We start from the raw sequence: 17,422 nt of genomic DNA, 5'->3' as shown, positions 1-17,422 counted from the left end.
CCTAATATAACGCGGCCTTTCATTTTCACGACGCGTCACGCGCAAATACGCAGCTAGCTATGTTTTACGTTTCCGTGTTGTGTACACGTCACGTGTAGAATGATGACGTACGTCGTGAAAAAGAAAAGTCACACAACTCGTTTCTTGACGACACGCGGCAGGCACTAGTTCTTCCGTCTGTAAACGCTTTATTCGAGTCTTTGTATGTTTTGCAACGTGACCTTTTGACCTACCTCAATTGTAACAATTCGCAGGGTCTTATTTGGTGGAAACGAATTCTTGAAAACAAAAAGTCTTCCTGTTAGGTTGACTCCGTTGGCTGGATCCCAAGTCCCAACCTGTAGAAAAGGAAAACATCATTACGGATGATTTTAAAAAATGATTTAGAGTACACGGTTGAGAATCACGCAAAGATCACCAATAATTACCTTTGCCGACGACAAAATATTTGCTGTCCGTTGAATTGTTAGGACTTCCATAGCAACATAATTGTTTTCATCAGATTTTGTGAGATTAATCAATCCCGTGAGACCTGGTACCGGTTTCATCTTTATAAAAATGTAGATAATAAATATTTTGTTAGATCACATGATATAGGCCTATATTGTCTGCAGTAACATAGTGGATGCGCGATAACGTTAAAGGACTTCTGACGTCACAGCAATTTACGGCGACGGCGATATCGTAAATATCGCAATTGTTCTGGAATCATATGTACATCCCTAATACGTTGTTAAAATATGGTTCTCGGTCAAGTTGTCCTTTAAATAAAATACATTTGGCGTTATGACTGCAAAAACAGGGTTAGAAACGCTTTGTATAACGCATTGGTGCGTTTTTCTTAAAATCAGCGTTTCTCGATTTGAATAGATAGTTTAAGACGGTTATAACATAAACTATGATGACGTCGATTACATACCGATCGGACAGTACACATTAGCTTCGAACCTGTCTCCCAAATGTCCTTCTTTCTTCGTAAACACTTATTTTTCGTTGGGTTGTCCCAACTTTGTTTGACTTGTTGATCCATGGCGGTTGCTACAAACCGGACTGCATCGTACAAATACGCAGCCGTTACCTACATATAAAAAAGTTTATTAATAAATGGAATGATGTTGACGAATAATGAGCAAGTACGTGTGCTTTGTAATAACTAGAATAGATTAACTAAAATAATTAACTAAATAACAATGAACTTGGTCACAGAGAGATATGGAAGATATGTTATTGTAACAGTCCTTTGATCTGCGACAAATACCGTAATGTACATATTCTCCGCGTTGTGGTCTGTTAATATTAGGAAAGCCAATTGGCCAATCGAAAATCAGTCAACAAGTTTAGGAGGCGAGGAAATGATCGTGTCGCAGCCACATACAAACCCTTTGATCACCGGAGCTCAGCATCATGTTGTTAATTCTTAGATTGCCTTGGTAAGTTGAACGTCGAGACCCACTTTTGTTTGCAATGTATAAAGTATAATTACGTTAGAGTAGAGTAAATATTTGACCAATTATTTTCGTCTACGACGCACCTGGATATCTCCAAGAGGGCTGGGCGTGATGACGGTCTGGTTGGTGTCGTAGTTGAGTTGTGGATGCAGGCTTCTCCAGGCTTCCACGAACTCTTTCGGTTCAGTCTTGATTAGCATCTCGTGTCGTAACAACGTCATAATCCCCGTGTCCGAATAGTTAAAGAAGTTTAACTCATCCCCTGTTGTCTAAATTATAACAAAAGAATGAATATTTAACGAATCTAGTACAAAATTGGCACATTAGCCAACAAAGCGAAATCACCAATATACGCAACTGACGAGTCAAAACACATCTGGCTCGTGTGCACTTTAAAGAACTCAGTACCTCAGTACTATCTTTGCGAAGAGTAGGGGTTACCCCGTGTACTGGTCCATTCAGCCCCTGTCGTTGTGGACATACGAACGGGCGCCGTTTGGGGCAGCACTCGACACGAAGGGACCCTTAGGGGAGTAGAAAGTTGTGGTATGTGTCGTCCACACCTGTGCGCAATTCAGCCCAGTAGGCTTCAAGTCGCAAGTTATTCCCCTATTTACATTTACAAAAGGTCATTCATGCGCACGCTAAAAAATGAACTTGAATTACAACTAACCTCATCAAAACTCTCAGTGGGTACTACTTCTCCTTTCGGGTACTCCTAAAAGAAAGTTATATTTCTTTTTATTTTCAAACTATTGTAAAAAATGAAACACGATTTAACCACCAACCTAGATGATGCACGTATACGATACTGTATTGCGTTTAATGACAATAACTGCAACAATTAGTGTATGTTTTAAGTTTAATTATAATTTAAGTCTTTCTTTCAAATATTTGACACTTTTGTTCAAAGAAATTATGTCAAAAGTTTAAAAGCTACGGATATTTTTGGATAACAACTGTTTTAAAACGTGATTAATTATTAACAAACGTGAAATACAAGTATTGGTACGTGGAAACGTGACAATATACGTGACGTCACGTTCTTGACGATACGTCACAGTTGTTGCTACATGACTTTTGGAGCAACGATTGTTACGCCATGCAGGAACTCATTGATGCGTTACACGATTGTTGTTTGCTCAAAGAAAGTAGCGACGTACACTGGTTGCCACGCTTGCGTGCTACTGTACAACACCCATTATTTCATCAGAGTGCTAAACAGACACTGTTATTTCATTCGCATGTCATGCTGCATCAGTTGTGCATCGTTGCTACATCATGTAGCAACACAAGTTATTACGTCATGTAGTCACGTTTGCGCAAGCGCATTAAGAGAGTACTAACCATTAACCTGACTATCCATACATATACACAGGAGGGAGATTACAAACAACACTATCACATTTACATGTTTTACATTTTGTATGGTTAATGTATTTATAGACGAGCATAATTAGGTCTACGCGCCAGATTATTTCCGTTAAATAAACAATAACCAATAGAAGCCATTTCATAGTTTCACAACTACGCATGCTCGATTCGCAACTTCAAGAAATAAAGGGGAATGGTAGACTTGCCCCAAGTCTATAGTTATTTTGAGGCTTTTTGATGTTTGTTAACAAGCTCAAGTAGTACACGTATGAAACGCCATATGTGCCAAAATATTAATAATATCAAGTCAACCCAGACTAGGGTAATGGGTGTGGTGTGAAAGACTACAATATGTGCAACGAAATTGGAAGTGGTAGGATGATCCCATTCGTAATATATAACAGTAAAACAGTACTGTACTTTTTACCGTTTAGGCCTACAGCATGAGTACATACTATGAAATAGCTTCCATTGCATTGGCAACACATTTACAAAAAAAAAAGCATTAGGTCTATGTAAAGAATAATGTGTTTTGCATGGCAAGGAAACATGGCGGCCAGTTTATTAAAACTACGTTTAATATCAAACACTGTGATCCAATTATTGTTTCTAAAGCAGTCGAATTTGGGTGCAACTGAACACAAAGTTATTAACATTATATTAATGTTATTGATGTACTCATATGAAGTGCAGCACTAGAGGGCGTGATTAAATGGTATTTAAACAAGCAGTCTTTGGGTTCATGTCATGCGGTTTGTGACACAAAGAAACAAAACAGTGAGTATTAAAATCACTTGGAAAATTATACGAATATCTGGAAGAAAAGAATGTTAACATCTTTCACGGTTACGGGATGAACAAATAGGAAAAACAAGGTATAGAAATAGCTCCGTCACCAAGAACCTAACAGAGAATACCAAGTTACTATAATGTTTTTTAGCGAAATGAATACAATAATTAACAAAATAAAAACATAAGTAGTTAAAGAAACAGTAGGTGACAAACCAACCGTTAGAGGGCGCACCTCATCCCGACTCATCTGTGCGTGAGAATAGAAAGTAAAGATAATGTGTTATGTTAAACTGTGACGTTAAACAATAAAATGCGGAGCTTGCTTTAATCATCAATGTATGTAAACTGTAATTATTTAATTAACTTTAGTTTACCCAAGAGGAAAACGAAGCTGCCCTTTGATGATTTGTGTGAATAATAATAATTGTATTTTGTGCAAAAGTAAAAACCATGCGATCGCAGTAAAATAGGCCTACAGTTCTAAGACAATCCGTTACATTGGCGTGTATTTTGCTAGTGTAACATCCTCGAGAGCACCATTTCCTACTATTTGAGATCTGGTATCGAGTGGTCCTCGCACAATGCACGCGTGCCGTGACACGATGAGACAATGGTAAAGGACTGTTATTAAGCTCTGTCTACACTATCAAACTAGTTTGACAAAAAAGTGTGATGTGCCCAAATATGGTAGTGATATTACAAGTCATAATGTCCATATATGAGCACATCGCATTTTGTTGTCACATAAAGTGTTATAGTGTAGATAGAGCTTTAGTAAAGTATAGGCATATTGTAGTACGTTCATCATACACAATTATTGAATACAAACATTATAATAAATAAAATTGGATACAGAATAAGCGTGCAAAAACACAAAACACCCATGTATTATTATTCAAAGTGTCTAGATACTTATTGTGAAAATTAATTATCGTAAAGTCGATGTTGAATTAGCGTAATAGTTTACAATAGCTATTTTGTTTAACGGTTAGATCGCGAAGGTCTCTTAAACTTTTATTAAATGTCACCTTACGAATGAGTAACGCTATATATCCTAAATTCTATCATGGCTAGAGTGATTAATTTTTCCATGATTTGATCATGGCTAGAGTGATGATTTTGTTGATTATTATAATAATTTACGAGGTGAACATTTAGCTTGTTTCTGAGAACAAATCGAAAAGGGCGGTTAAACACCTTTCTTAAGTTAAGTCTCAACTAAGTTAGATTGGTAATTGGACATATTGCGACCTATTAGAGAATATAATGAAAAAGTTTCCACAAACAAGTCACATCTCCGTCGAACACAATAAATCGTAATTAACTTGGCAATTTTAAATGAACAAGTGTTCTGTCCATCGGGAACTAAAACACAGGGTAATCAATTGTAGGTAGAAATCCATGATAAAACAAACTCATGTAATTCACCCGGGTCTCATTACACTTAAAGGATGTTGTATTACCGTAAATATGATGGTATTACTTCTAGGTAATAATCTATAGCGGTAAGCTGGGTACTCTCACCAGTTAAGGATGTTGCATTACCGTAAATATGATGGCATTACTTCTAGGTAATAATCTATAGCGGTAAGCTAGGTACGCTCCCCAGTTATTTTGTTAATAATGTCAATAGCTAAGTGATATATGCATAATAGCTTGGCTTAGGTGAATCTTACAAAGTGCTTTACTCAATTAACGTATACTTTTAGTATTATATATCAAATCGTTATAAGATGTTAGGATAGTCGCCGTTTTATTATTAAGGAGCGATTGGATATACCGTAAGATATATTATATAAGTGCCAGGACATTTAAAACATGAACACAACGGTTTAAAATATTATTTTACATAACGTGGCGAAGCAAAGCATATTAGGTTTATTTATAAAGTATATCATATCTAAAAACTTGAATATATAGAGTTTTTTTGTGTTAAGTATGAATGCAATTTTTAAAATGAAAATATATATTGTTTATATTTTAGGCAGCTTCGTTAAAGGTGGGGGGGGGGGGGGGAGGGGGAAGAGATAAACGTGTCAAATTGCATACCTGCGTTGTTACAATCCACTTGTAATTGCCAGAAGCCATGCCATGATTAGCTGCCTGTACAAAAAAAAAATAAAAATAACAGCTTGATTTTAATTCGTCATGCTAACAAATTAAGATAAACTAAATATCTTGTAAAATAACTCCGATATCACTCTTTTTATTCTATAACATAGACTTTTGTTGAAAACAGTAAACGATTATAACGTTTGGATTAGATGATAGCGGAATTTGTCAACTCTGCCAAAGTCTTGTCTACACATCTAATTTTTTGTGAAAAAACAATGTGATGTGCCCATATATAGACATGATGATGTCATATCACTACCATATTTAAGCATAGCACTACCACCGTGAGCACATCACTTTTTTTTAAACATAAAGTTTGATAGTGTAGACAGGTCTTAAGTTTAGACGGCGATTAAATCTTGTAACGGACAAAATCAAAGGAATATTAACAACATAAAGAAGACAACAATAATTTGAGATTCGGGGAATGTCTGCTTCCCAACATGCCACAATCGGTGGCTGAAGTCGCGGTCTTTCGCAAACAATATAACCCATTGACGCTTAAATAGTCCCACATTTAATTCGACTTTAAAGGCCTATTTACAGAGACGAGCGGTAACTGTAAGCGGATACCGCGTAGCTTGTCCCACGTAAAATCTGTATCTATCCTGAGCGGAAACCGCTCCGCGTTGTGTGTAAATGGTCACATAGATTATATATTTGTATTACCATTACCACTCTTCTGTGTAAATTGGCCTTAAGGCTTGTTATTTACCGGGTATGTTGGTGATCTACTAAACTTAGCGATAATTGGTCCATGTAGCCAACTTACCCGGGTAAGCAACTAATCATGAACGGGCTATAAGACTCACCCTTTGTAATAATTTTAAACTATTCATAGTATTACAGAATACAATCATCTTCTTTATGGACGACTTGTTAGCCAGGTCTAAAGATGACACCGTATCAAGTTCACCGGTCTTGTTCTTTTCCAAACGAAACAGAACTACTTCCAGATAATAATTCTTGTTCGACGCTTCTGTTAACATGTCTTCTACATTTCTAAAAGCTAAAATTTAAAAAGTAAAAAATTATAATACACTACATCATTATTGATAATCAGATCATTGTGATTGCGGGGTTTGTGGCAGAGGCCTGAGGTTTAGGAAGCCTTAGTGGCCCTCAGACGTTTTTAGCACATTTCGACTGTTTTCCTCTGGATTCTGCTCAGGGGCCCCATGAGCTCCGGGCCCCAGTGAGCGCCCATAGCCGTTACGCCAGTTGTGGGTGTCATGGGGCTGTCTTAGTACAATCTTTTTCTCTAGCCCTAATATATCACTACTTTTTAATATCACGAACTTGTGTAAAAACAATCAATATTGATTGAACGAGTTGTGCTGTATACACCAGTCTCGTGAATAAATAAAATATATACATCCACTATTCATAAAGTATAAACACGGTTCATGTACACTTTATGTATGTACCCGCCGTACGTAAGCCACATATAAAGGCCAACTCAGACAGCGTCATACGACGAGGCCCGACGAAACGTCGGGCGTAGTTTTTAGGTCGTCGAGAGAACTTTAAACATGTTCAATTGTTTGAGTTGGCCTTAACGAGACTAAATTTAGGAAGCATAGGGCGAGTTAATATTTATTCTGAATAATTCAATTTTCTATTTAATCTGAATTACATGCACGAATGTTTAATTTTTGAACAGTATTTCTAATGATAAATGGTTTTTTTTTGCTGTATACAGATTATTTTCCATGGTTGTGGCGTCATCACAATAACTCATGAAAGTACGACATACGGTAAGATGATTAAAAATGAATAATTGTGAAAACCTTATTTTCTAAATATGAAAACATATTTAATATAAATAATATCATAAATATTCATCGCATGTGGAATGATTTCTAAAAAAAGGATTCTATTGAATGAATGAATAAATGAATGAATGAATGAAGTGACAATTGTTTCATAACAAACAGTAGTGGAGTATGTGGAAACATTTCTTACCAATATCACTGTCGTAAAATATGCATACTTTGATCCATTCCAAACGTTTAATAATTTCAAATAGCATTACGTTTTGATGTTCAAACGACGGCCGGATGCTGACCGTAAAACTGTTATTTTTTTCTATAGGACATTTATCTTTAGGTACAGCAAAATGCGGAATGTTATATTCTTCAGCTATTGATTGAATGGCTAGATTTGTTTCACACGTTGCAGACGACACCAGCGCCGTTATGTTGTCTTCTATCCATGAACAAACTGTGGAAAAGAAGATGAAATTTTACAGAACATTTTAGAGAAGTTGGTAGCTAAGTACTTTATCTGAAAGGAAAGTAATACAAAGATTCAACAAGTTTACATTAATCTTTAACATTAAGTAGTTCAGAATGTAATTAGGATTTTTAAAAGGTCAGAATTAAAGGGAGCAGATTGAGAACGATACGTCTATTTCTCGAACTCATCTCACGTACAGATACTTAAAACCATATAATCGGTCGAGTAGCAGGGCGTTTGAGATTTCCCTAGGTACAGACGCGTCGACACTTGATTTATTCAACGCGTTACTTTCGATGTAAATATTCTGCGTCTTGATTCATTTTAGCGTCCCACTTTAAAGGTGATTTGAATTGACGTTAAAATCAGACATGTTATCATTCATTAGGCATACGGTCGAAGCTGATAAATAATTTGGTATAATATGAAGTCACAGTGAACTATTCAAAGCCAATGTTAAGGGTTCGTTTCTGTCGAGAATGAAATTGATAATGTTTATCGCAAATAGCGTGCGCGACGCATGATGGGATTGGTTTGGGAGCAAACGTCACGACGCGTACGTACGTGATTTGTTGTTTGTACGTAAGTGTCGTGACATTTTCTCCCAAACCCTTCCCATCATGCATTGTGCAATGACGTTCCTCACGAAATCAAGCTATTTGCGATAAACCTTATTATCATTAAACACACAACTTTTATTAATATCTAAGTGATTATTTAAAAATATATCTCAATATTTCACAAAAAAGTTCAGTTGGTTCCAACATGACAATTGTTTCCCCTCTATTAACCTTTCCAAATGAAACGTCAGTAGGCCTACTAAAAAACGGACCAGAAATTGGATGAAGACACATCCCAAACATTACAGCGTAGAATTAGTGACAAGAAGACAGCATCATTGTACAGATTACACTGATTGAGATTTGGTCGAGATATAATTATACTGACCATATGTATTTGTACTGTCTTGGAGGGCCAACTGCTAAGATCAATTCCTAGAGTAAGCTGTGTCATGACCATTCATTGACACACGCACTAGGGGTTCAATACCGGACATAACATGTTGTAGGTGATGCGTACGATGTATTATGTTATGTCACGGCTGGTCAATTTACGCGGGACCAAGCTTGGTTTTAGGCACTATTTATTGGCCTAAAGTAGTAGGCCTAGATAATTTAAGAATGAAACAATCAAGAACACGAAGAGTCCTTTTATAGGAATGAATTCCCAATACTATAATGAGATCCACAAGAGTAATCAGCACCTGTGAATGCGCGCGAATTACAAATTGTGCCTTTTCTTGGTGTAAATTAAAACTAACGATTGAAATTATGTTTATTGAATAAATATTTAAATGAAACTTTACTGTTCAAGGGGACACTTGATAACTTGCCATACATTTTACTCGACAAACTAGCTTCAAATAAAGGCCAGTTTACACGGACAAGCGGTAAAGGTATACAAATATAGAATCTATGTTATTCCTTATGACCATTTTTACACACAACGTGTGAGTATTAGAGTATTTATAGGTAGGTATTAATTTATGGTTATGGAATTTTAATAAATCAATATTGAAGTCTCCCATGAGATGACAATTTTTGTTTTCATTGTTAATTTGGGTTAATACATTATCAACAGATTTAGTAAAAGAATCTAGCCCTCCACAAGGAGCTCTGTATATAATGCCTATAATATCATTTTTCGTCTTTGAATTGAGTGATTCGGAAAGGTCGTCTAGTAATTTTAAGTCATTTCGAATTGTAATGCTGATATCATTACGTATACAAAATGCAACTCCTCCACCAATTTGATTATTGCATCTATTGCTTGCAAAGAATGAGTAGTTGTTAATGAAAGGTATAGGGGAGTTTTCATTAAGCCATGTTTCACCATGGAGGTATCCATGGTTTCACTGATACCGATTATGGAAAATTTGTTATTAGTTGAATTCAAAAGGCATTTGAGATCGTTAACTTTGTGCGTAATGCTTCTAATATTAAGATGCAGGAGAGATAGTTTAGTATTAAAGGATGTATTAAACTTAGAATTAAATTGTGAATAATCATAAAAGCTGCATTCATCTAGGGTAACTGTTGATCAAAAGTTTCATCATATTTGTCATTTTCATTGTAATTAACTGGATTAAAGGTCATGTTAGAAATATCATTGTTGTTAGTAAGTTCAGAGTTCACATTAAAGTCATAAAAAGGAAGTAAGTGAAAATAATTAACATTCATTAACAATAGCTGAGTAAAACGTTATCTAAAAAAGAAATACAGTTATAAGCATGCATGCATGAGACTGTATACATTAATACATAATTAATGAGAAGCCAAATAAACAATTCTTAAAATAAAAATTAATTATAAGTAATATTTCGGTTGAAGGTAAGTTGAGTCAATGTAAAGTTAATGATGGCGACGACTAGAATTACTCGGACAGATTCTACGTGGGACAAGCTACGCGGTTTCCGCTTACCGTTACCACTTGTCTGTGTAAATTAGCCTTAAGATACTTTGTTGGGTCCTCAAAGTGTCCCCTTAATAAGGGTTCTACCGTGTTATCAAATCAACCATCTGTAGAACTAACTTCAATTTGCCGCCGTGTATATCTTTGTCACAGTTCGAACTTTCTCACAATTGCTTGCAGCTCACTTTAAATTGAACGGACAGCCCTCATTAGTTTCGTGTCATCCTAAGTTAAAGTTCGTAACATTACAACGGCCCATGATGTTAGTAATTAAAGAGATGGACAGCACACTATTTTGTTAATAAAGTATGGCACGTCAGGGAAGAGATAAAGTATGGCACGTCGTGATCGGCCAAAACTCATATTATCCGGACCAGGGCGGATTTCTACAAAATCAAACAACTTATCCCAAAAAAATTGATATTAATCATCTAATAACCGGACATAATACATTTTTTCTCTCTTTTAAAAATAATATAACGGTAGACAATGTCCAAATTTCGTCACCATTCCTCAAATGTTATGGTCTACCCAACTTTTGCCAACAGCGCACAAGGTTCGGCTACCATATGAATGTTTTAATAACCCCTTTCGTCGATTTAGTCGCTGATAAAACGTTGAGTATCTAAAATATTTCAACTTATACTTGCAGCAATTTACAATTATGGTGCCTACGAAAGATATTTGTACATTTCGAAATTGTTTACATTACAGTGAAGGCAACATGAAAGGCATCTTAGAAATACCTAATACCAAAAGTGACGCAATAGACAATAAATTCAAATTCCATTACATTTTGCCAAAAGGGTAAAAGGCAATTATGATTTGAGAAATGTGAATTTATTTATGTAACATCTGTTTGCATTATAATTAATTTTCAACATAAAGTATTATTTCATGTTGCCAAATATGTCAATACGAAATTCACCTTCCAATCCTGTTGAACTACATTCTTTGAAATAAAAATTACAAAATGTCACATTCAGCCTAGGATTATCAAATGATATTTATTAAATTCTATTGATCCCTATTTGGAATTCTGTTAAATTGTAACTAAATATCAAAGTTGATATGTAGCTAAAAGTTGTTTATGGTTTGATTATTTGACAATTCTGCATTTAAACATTTACATTTTTTTGTTGCTTTTAAACATTTATTTACTATCAATGACAGTAACAAAAAAAAGGAGATACATAAAATGACAAAGAAACATTGAAAGAAGGCTTGATCCCTATGAAGGAGGACCTTGTGTTGGGCAAGCCTGAAACATAAAATAAAGTGACATAGTGACAATTTTATAAAAAAAATAGATAAAAGCTTAAATGTATTTGGTACAATTTCGTTAGTAAAGAGAAGTCATCTTACCAAATAGAAGTATTATCACCTTTGTCATTCTTCGTAAATTTACCTTTTTCTTCACACAAATGTTATATTAAACACCTTTAGTGCATGAACTTAACATAATTCTCCGCTGATTCCTTTTTTTTTTATGAACTTGATAAGATAAACTTATAAACTTATTCATAGAATTCATAAATCAACTGATTTAATTTTGTTGGTGGGAAATGTAATTTGCTATCGAGTATAATATCTCATCAGAGTGCAACTAATGACTTGAAATGCATTTGTTTTTTTTAATATGTAAAATTGCATCCATTTTTTGTAATTTTCAAATAAGATAATTTATTATTTTGATATAGTACTTACATTAAGACACTACTAAAGCTTTTTTATTCATAGTAAAAAAAAAATCCGACAGTTCGGTTGTAACATTTTATGGTGGCAACACGCTTTGACCACAAGGTATACGGTACCGTAAGTAAAACTACCAATAATTATAATATTGCAGACATAGCAAGCATGTTTCCACCGTTAAAATAACGGAAGGGTCGTCACATGATACCAATTTCGTCCCGTAGACAACAGTCACGTGCCCGATAAGAGACTCATATTTTATATATTACTGATCATAGTATAAGTCACTTTATCCTAACGATGTGATATCTCTATATAATATTACCGTTACGGGGCTTGTTTTGCCCGTATGGTTGTGTAGGGCTATGCGGTAAATTGAATCTGTGACACTTTGCAGTTGGTTGAGTAAATTGGACAGAACAGCTGAGATAACTTCACTAGTAATATTTACATCAAAAAGAAAGGTATGAGATAGGTGAATAGTATTGTAAAAGACGGGGAACTAGAGTTGGTATGTCTTCCGTTAACACTTATAGGCCTACTGTACATACATGTACACACCTGAATTAACCGGAGGGCTAAATAGTTAAGAACCGATCCTTCTGAACTCGTATGAATGTATCTTAACCGATCACGTGTTTAATATATTTCTAAAGCTCTGTCTACACGGGGAGATGTAAAATATTTTACATCTCCCTGGTCTACACTAGTGTGACAACAAAAAGTGTGATGTGCCCAAATTTTGTAGTGATATGTACAAATGGTGACATCATCATATCCATATATGGGCACATCACATTTTTTTTGTCACATAAAAGTTTGATAGTGTAGACAGAGCTTAAGTCAACTGAATATTACGTAAGTAAATGTTAAAAAAAGGAGGAACATCATATTTAAATCATGTTAAATTCGTATGGTAAAACATCCTTTTCTTTGCTTTGCCTTATACAAGGAAGAGCGACATACACAATTAGCAGTGTGAACTTAGTTGAAATCGCTTGCAAATGTTGAATCTAAAATGTAGGCCTATACAATATTGATTTAAAATTGACTTACACCATTCGCGTCAGTTTACAAAAAAACATTATATTGCAATTGGATTTTCTCTGGTAATAGAATCTTTATATAATATAATTTATGACATTTTTTGTCTATTATGGATTTCACAGTGAAGGTATTAACACACATTACATCGACAATAATTATATCGCAATAACTTTTAGAAAAATTCAACCTCGTTTCTCTAACGTAAATTACTTCGGAAATATTATAATTTGACCATTACCATTAGTTCTATATGATAATATGACCACTGGAACTCGTTAAGTCACTTATTATGACTTGTATTGTTTTATAATGAGATATAACATATTGTTCCAGTTCTGTTATAATTGTGTTTTGAATAGAATTAACTTATAATATGCTACAGTAATTGAGATCAAGTTAATCCACCAAAGATTGAACTAATTGGCATTATTGCGGCCAATACACAGCTTAAAAAACAAATGTTGGAAAAAAAATGAACAATGAACAATACCGATAAGACAATTTTCTAGTTTCATCAAACTCATTTTAATTAAATATTGTTTAGTTCCTAACTACCGTGCTATACACACAGTATTAGGCTCAACATTCATGAGAAAAGGGCTGCGGCTTCCAAAAACTCTATATGGCATTTCTTTATTCGGATTCAAAGCAATATAACATTAAAAACAGTACAGAAATGAATTCATGGTAGCACAAAAAAGTAACCAATGGTCAAACTTATTCCATTGTGGCCCTCAAGAATGAAATAGGTACAGAATATAGTTATACTTTATCTGTTTTACTTTATCTTATTATTAGGACTAGTGGTAAGTAAATATTGATATTGTTTAGTTCGTTAACTATCGTTTCATAAACATAGGCTCAACGTTACAGATTAATGAGACTAATTGAAAATATGTCTAAATTAAGTTTATGTGCATTTAAAAAAAGAAATAATTCTTTCTGCATCTAATTTTTGTAAATAATATATATGTACTTTGGGCCACCGACCTATGTGCTGAGCAAATAAATGCCCTAGACCAGGAGTCTATAGGGAAGAAGAAGAAGTATATTTTTGCTTATTTGTATATCCATTGAGATCCAGCCACTGATAGCATTGTCATTACAGTAGTTTGCCTTAGGATTTATTTTAATTACATCTGTTAAGTGTGATTACTGACCAACACATTAAGACTAAGCATTAAGCAAACTTTCTAAATGTCTTCAAGTTCATAATTATACATCTAACACATTCCTCTCTTTCTTATTTAATGGCAAATTGTATGATCTGATGTGACAAGATTGAAATGATTTCAGACACACTGGTGTCAATAAACGACGCGTATGAATATTCTCCATAGAGTTCACATGATTATACATTTTGACAACAACTGAACACATTAAACACATGCACACAACATAATTAAAACAAATAGTTCCGTTTGCTGAAAAAAAAACTTGCTAAAAATTGCTAAACGTTTCGCTTTAAACTCCACCTGTCTACACTATCAAACTATTTTGACAAACAAAAATGTGATGTGCCCAAATATTGTAGTGATACGGCCAAATAATAGTAGTGGTATGACATCGTCATGTCTATATCACATTTTTCTGTCTCAAAGTTTGATAGTGTAGACAGAGCTTAAAACAGAAATTTTGTGATCTTTTCTTTTTTGAATTATGTTATCCTGCCTAAATGTGTTTAAAAAAAGATCGTTTTGTTAAAATGTATACGTTAATTGCTATGCATTTTTCTTAAGAAACATATTCTGTTACAACATTTGTAATTTGCTATCGTATAAGGGAATAGAACACGCGTCTTAATTAAGCAAACCAATACGTTTATATATTTTCATATACAATGATTATTTTGATTAGAAAAATTAGATAAAAGTATCAATGTTAGTATAGTATAGATCGTCATCATGTTTCTCTCATGGCATTTCTCTGGCCGCTCTCAGTGGTATCCAGAGTGTTATTTCCAGAATGTCATTCAAATTTAGACAAATAGGCCTACATGACGTTCGGAATTGTTAAAATCTAGAGGCTCGTGTGATCACAAGTATGCGTTTATGTTTCGGGAAAAGTTATAAAGAAAATACAAAAACAAGGAAAGACGCATAGAACACACATCAATTATTGCATTTACCGCAACATTTAAAGTTCTGTCTACACTTTAAACTTTATGTGATGTGCCCATATATGGACATGATGATGTCATACTGTATAACTACCATATTTGGGCTCATCACACTTTTTTTCAAACTACTATGATAGTATAGACAGAGCTTTAGGCCTATCATTTAATTCTTAATTCATTAAATCGAAACTATTGTGATTGGCATTTAGTCCTACCTACATTTTCTATTATTATAATTGTATTATTTAAAAAGTAATATGTTTTATTCAAATGTTAATGAAACAAGGCCAACAGCCATAAGTCGCGTGCTAAAACGCATAGTGATACCGGACCGACAGACCGACAGACATAGTGAACTATAGAGTCGCGTCCACGCGACTAAAAATGATACTTTTAGGGTTTTTTTATATGTTGAAGTTTTGTCTCCTCGGTGTGTGACTATACAAATGTCACATGTATGACTATATAAATTTCACCTGTGTGACTATACAAATGTCACATGTGTGACTATACAAATGTCACATGCTTAGTACCTTTCAACAGCTAACTATACAGCTGGTTAAGTATTGTTTATTTTTGTATTCAATAAGTACGAGAGAGTAAAGTGAGTATCTGCACAACCTGCACAACTCACTACCGATTACTCATACTTTGATCATCATCATCATCTTCTTCTGCAGGTAACGAACCGTAAAGGTGTCATCCACTGATAGCAAACAACTTAAATTACGTAGGTACTACTAAATAATTATGACAATATTAATCATCTTGCTTTATATAAAATAACACATACGATGAAGACACTTGATTGATTACTATATAATATTATACGAGAATAGAATCTTTTTATGAACTTTAAGAAAATAATTAGCTGCGCTTTCCACAATTTGGTACAGTGTAATACTAATTAAATTATAAAGTCATTTGCTTGCTTAAAATAGATAAAAAGAATTACATTTAGAAACATTCTTGTCTGATTAGACATGATAATGTTGCAAAGAATATTAATGTTTACGAAAACATTACACATACTTATTAGGCCTATGCTAATTCATTTCAATTAATTTATCTAACAACAATTAATACGCTGATCTTTCTGTATATATCTTATGGGAAAACATAGAAATATATTGATATTAACAATACGATAATTGCTACAATCACATCGACACATCTGGTAATATAACCAGACATTTCAAAACAAGTACGATTTTGTTAAAATGCTGTACCAGTTAGCTGCGTTAGCATTCATGCACTAAACAGAGATTCTCTTTTTTGTTTTTATAAAAAAAAAAGTTTTTATTTTATAACAAAAATACTGTTTTCTAATTATTGTTGCAATCGAACGTTTCTAGTATTTGCGTCGATAAACACATCCGGCACAAATAAATGAAAAGATTGATTGTTGAAAGGATGCATTTTATGAAATGAAAGCAGTAATGACTAGAATAATATCACAAAATTAAAAGAATAAATGATATGACGATTAGTCTACCGACATCTAATCAGGATAAGTAGTGTTTTTATAACCTAGATTTTTGCTATGCGCTCTAATTTGTAGCTACGGGGGTTTGATCGCTTCTGACGGCTTTCCTGCCTTTATCATTCGGGATCTACGGCAACATGTAGCGGTGGCCAAGCTAACGAACTTAAAGTTTAGCTGCATAGATTGCCCAAAGTCACAACCAAGCATACATTTCTGTTTATAGAGATGAGTATGTGTAATTGTTTTGAAAGTTTGAGAAGAGTAAACGATAAAGATACGCTTGGTTAGCGTTAAAATGACATAATAAAGTTATGGATTATGCGAGCATTCTCTTTACCCTTTGTGACGAGATTTATACCATAGTCACATGAAACTAAAGTTGGAAAAGAAACACTCTAAAAGATAAATACCAGGATTGAATTCAGCCATGCTAATCTGATAGATTAGAAAAACATAACAAGATATGTTATTATTCAATCAATCTATGTTGCATTGATATCGTAATAAGTTATGATCTAATCGATTCAATTTACAACTTACAAATTGAGTTCTCATTTATTAATTGGCGAGAGGTATAATTGTATAAGAGATATACAAAGAAATATGAATTATGGATTTTATAAATATATATTCTGC

General features: G+C 34.0%; 2 protein-coding genes and 1 long non-coding RNA gene across 9 annotated transcripts in view; 1 reads left to right on the top strand and 2 right to left on the bottom strand.

The window, feature by feature from the left end:
- LOC144835715 (copper-transporting ATPase 2-like) overlaps positions 1-17,422 on the bottom strand; it is a 142,685-nt gene that overhangs the window by 49,356 nt on the left and 75,907 nt on the right. The window contains exon 22 of one of the 2 annotated variants that reach the window (XR_013611096.1): positions 15,441-15,456. The exons of the other annotated variant lie outside the window; for it this stretch is intronic. The gene's annotated coding sequence lies outside the window, so the exon portion shown is untranslated. Of the gene's footprint in view, positions 1-15,440; positions 15,457-17,422 lie in introns of those variants that run through there. 2 annotated transcript variants of the gene reach the window in all.
- LOC144835722 (glutamate receptor ionotropic, delta-1-like) overlaps positions 1-17,422 on the bottom strand; it is a 70,556-nt gene that overhangs the window by 9,762 nt on the left and 43,372 nt on the right. For 5 of the 6 annotated variants that reach the window (XM_078690797.1, XM_078690796.1, XM_078690799.1 and 2 more), the window contains 9 exons: positions 7,695-7,952; positions 6,542-6,738; positions 5,664-5,717; positions 3,832-3,861; positions 2,118-2,166; positions 1,532-1,710; positions 920-1,078; positions 429-548; positions 234-338 (listed from right to left, as the gene is read on the bottom strand). In XM_078690797.1, coding sequence (XP_078546923.1) covers positions 234-338; positions 429-548; positions 920-1,078; positions 1,532-1,710; positions 2,118-2,166; positions 3,832-3,861; positions 5,664-5,717; positions 6,542-6,738; positions 7,695-7,952 — 1,151 coding nt within the window. The remainder of the gene's footprint in view (positions 1-233; positions 339-428; positions 549-919; positions 1,079-1,531; positions 1,711-2,117; positions 2,167-3,831; positions 3,862-5,663; positions 5,718-6,541; positions 6,739-7,694; positions 7,953-17,422) is intronic. The other variant, XM_078690798.1, reaches the window with a different exon arrangement.
- On the top strand, positions 1,250-7,936 carry LOC144835756 (uncharacterized). Its single transcript, XR_013611100.1, has 3 exons — positions 1,250-1,430; positions 7,432-7,486; positions 7,824-7,936. It is a non-coding gene; the product is annotated as an uncharacterized LOC144835756 (long non-coding RNA).

This window comes from Antedon bifida, chromosome 2 (genome assembly GCF_963402885.1).
Source record: "Antedon bifida chromosome 2, ecAntBifi1.1, whole genome shotgun sequence".
Classification (NCBI taxonomy): domain Eukaryota; kingdom Metazoa; phylum Echinodermata; class Crinoidea; order Comatulida; family Antedonidae; genus Antedon; species Antedon bifida.
This window is presented reverse-complemented; position numbering and strand designations above follow the sequence as displayed.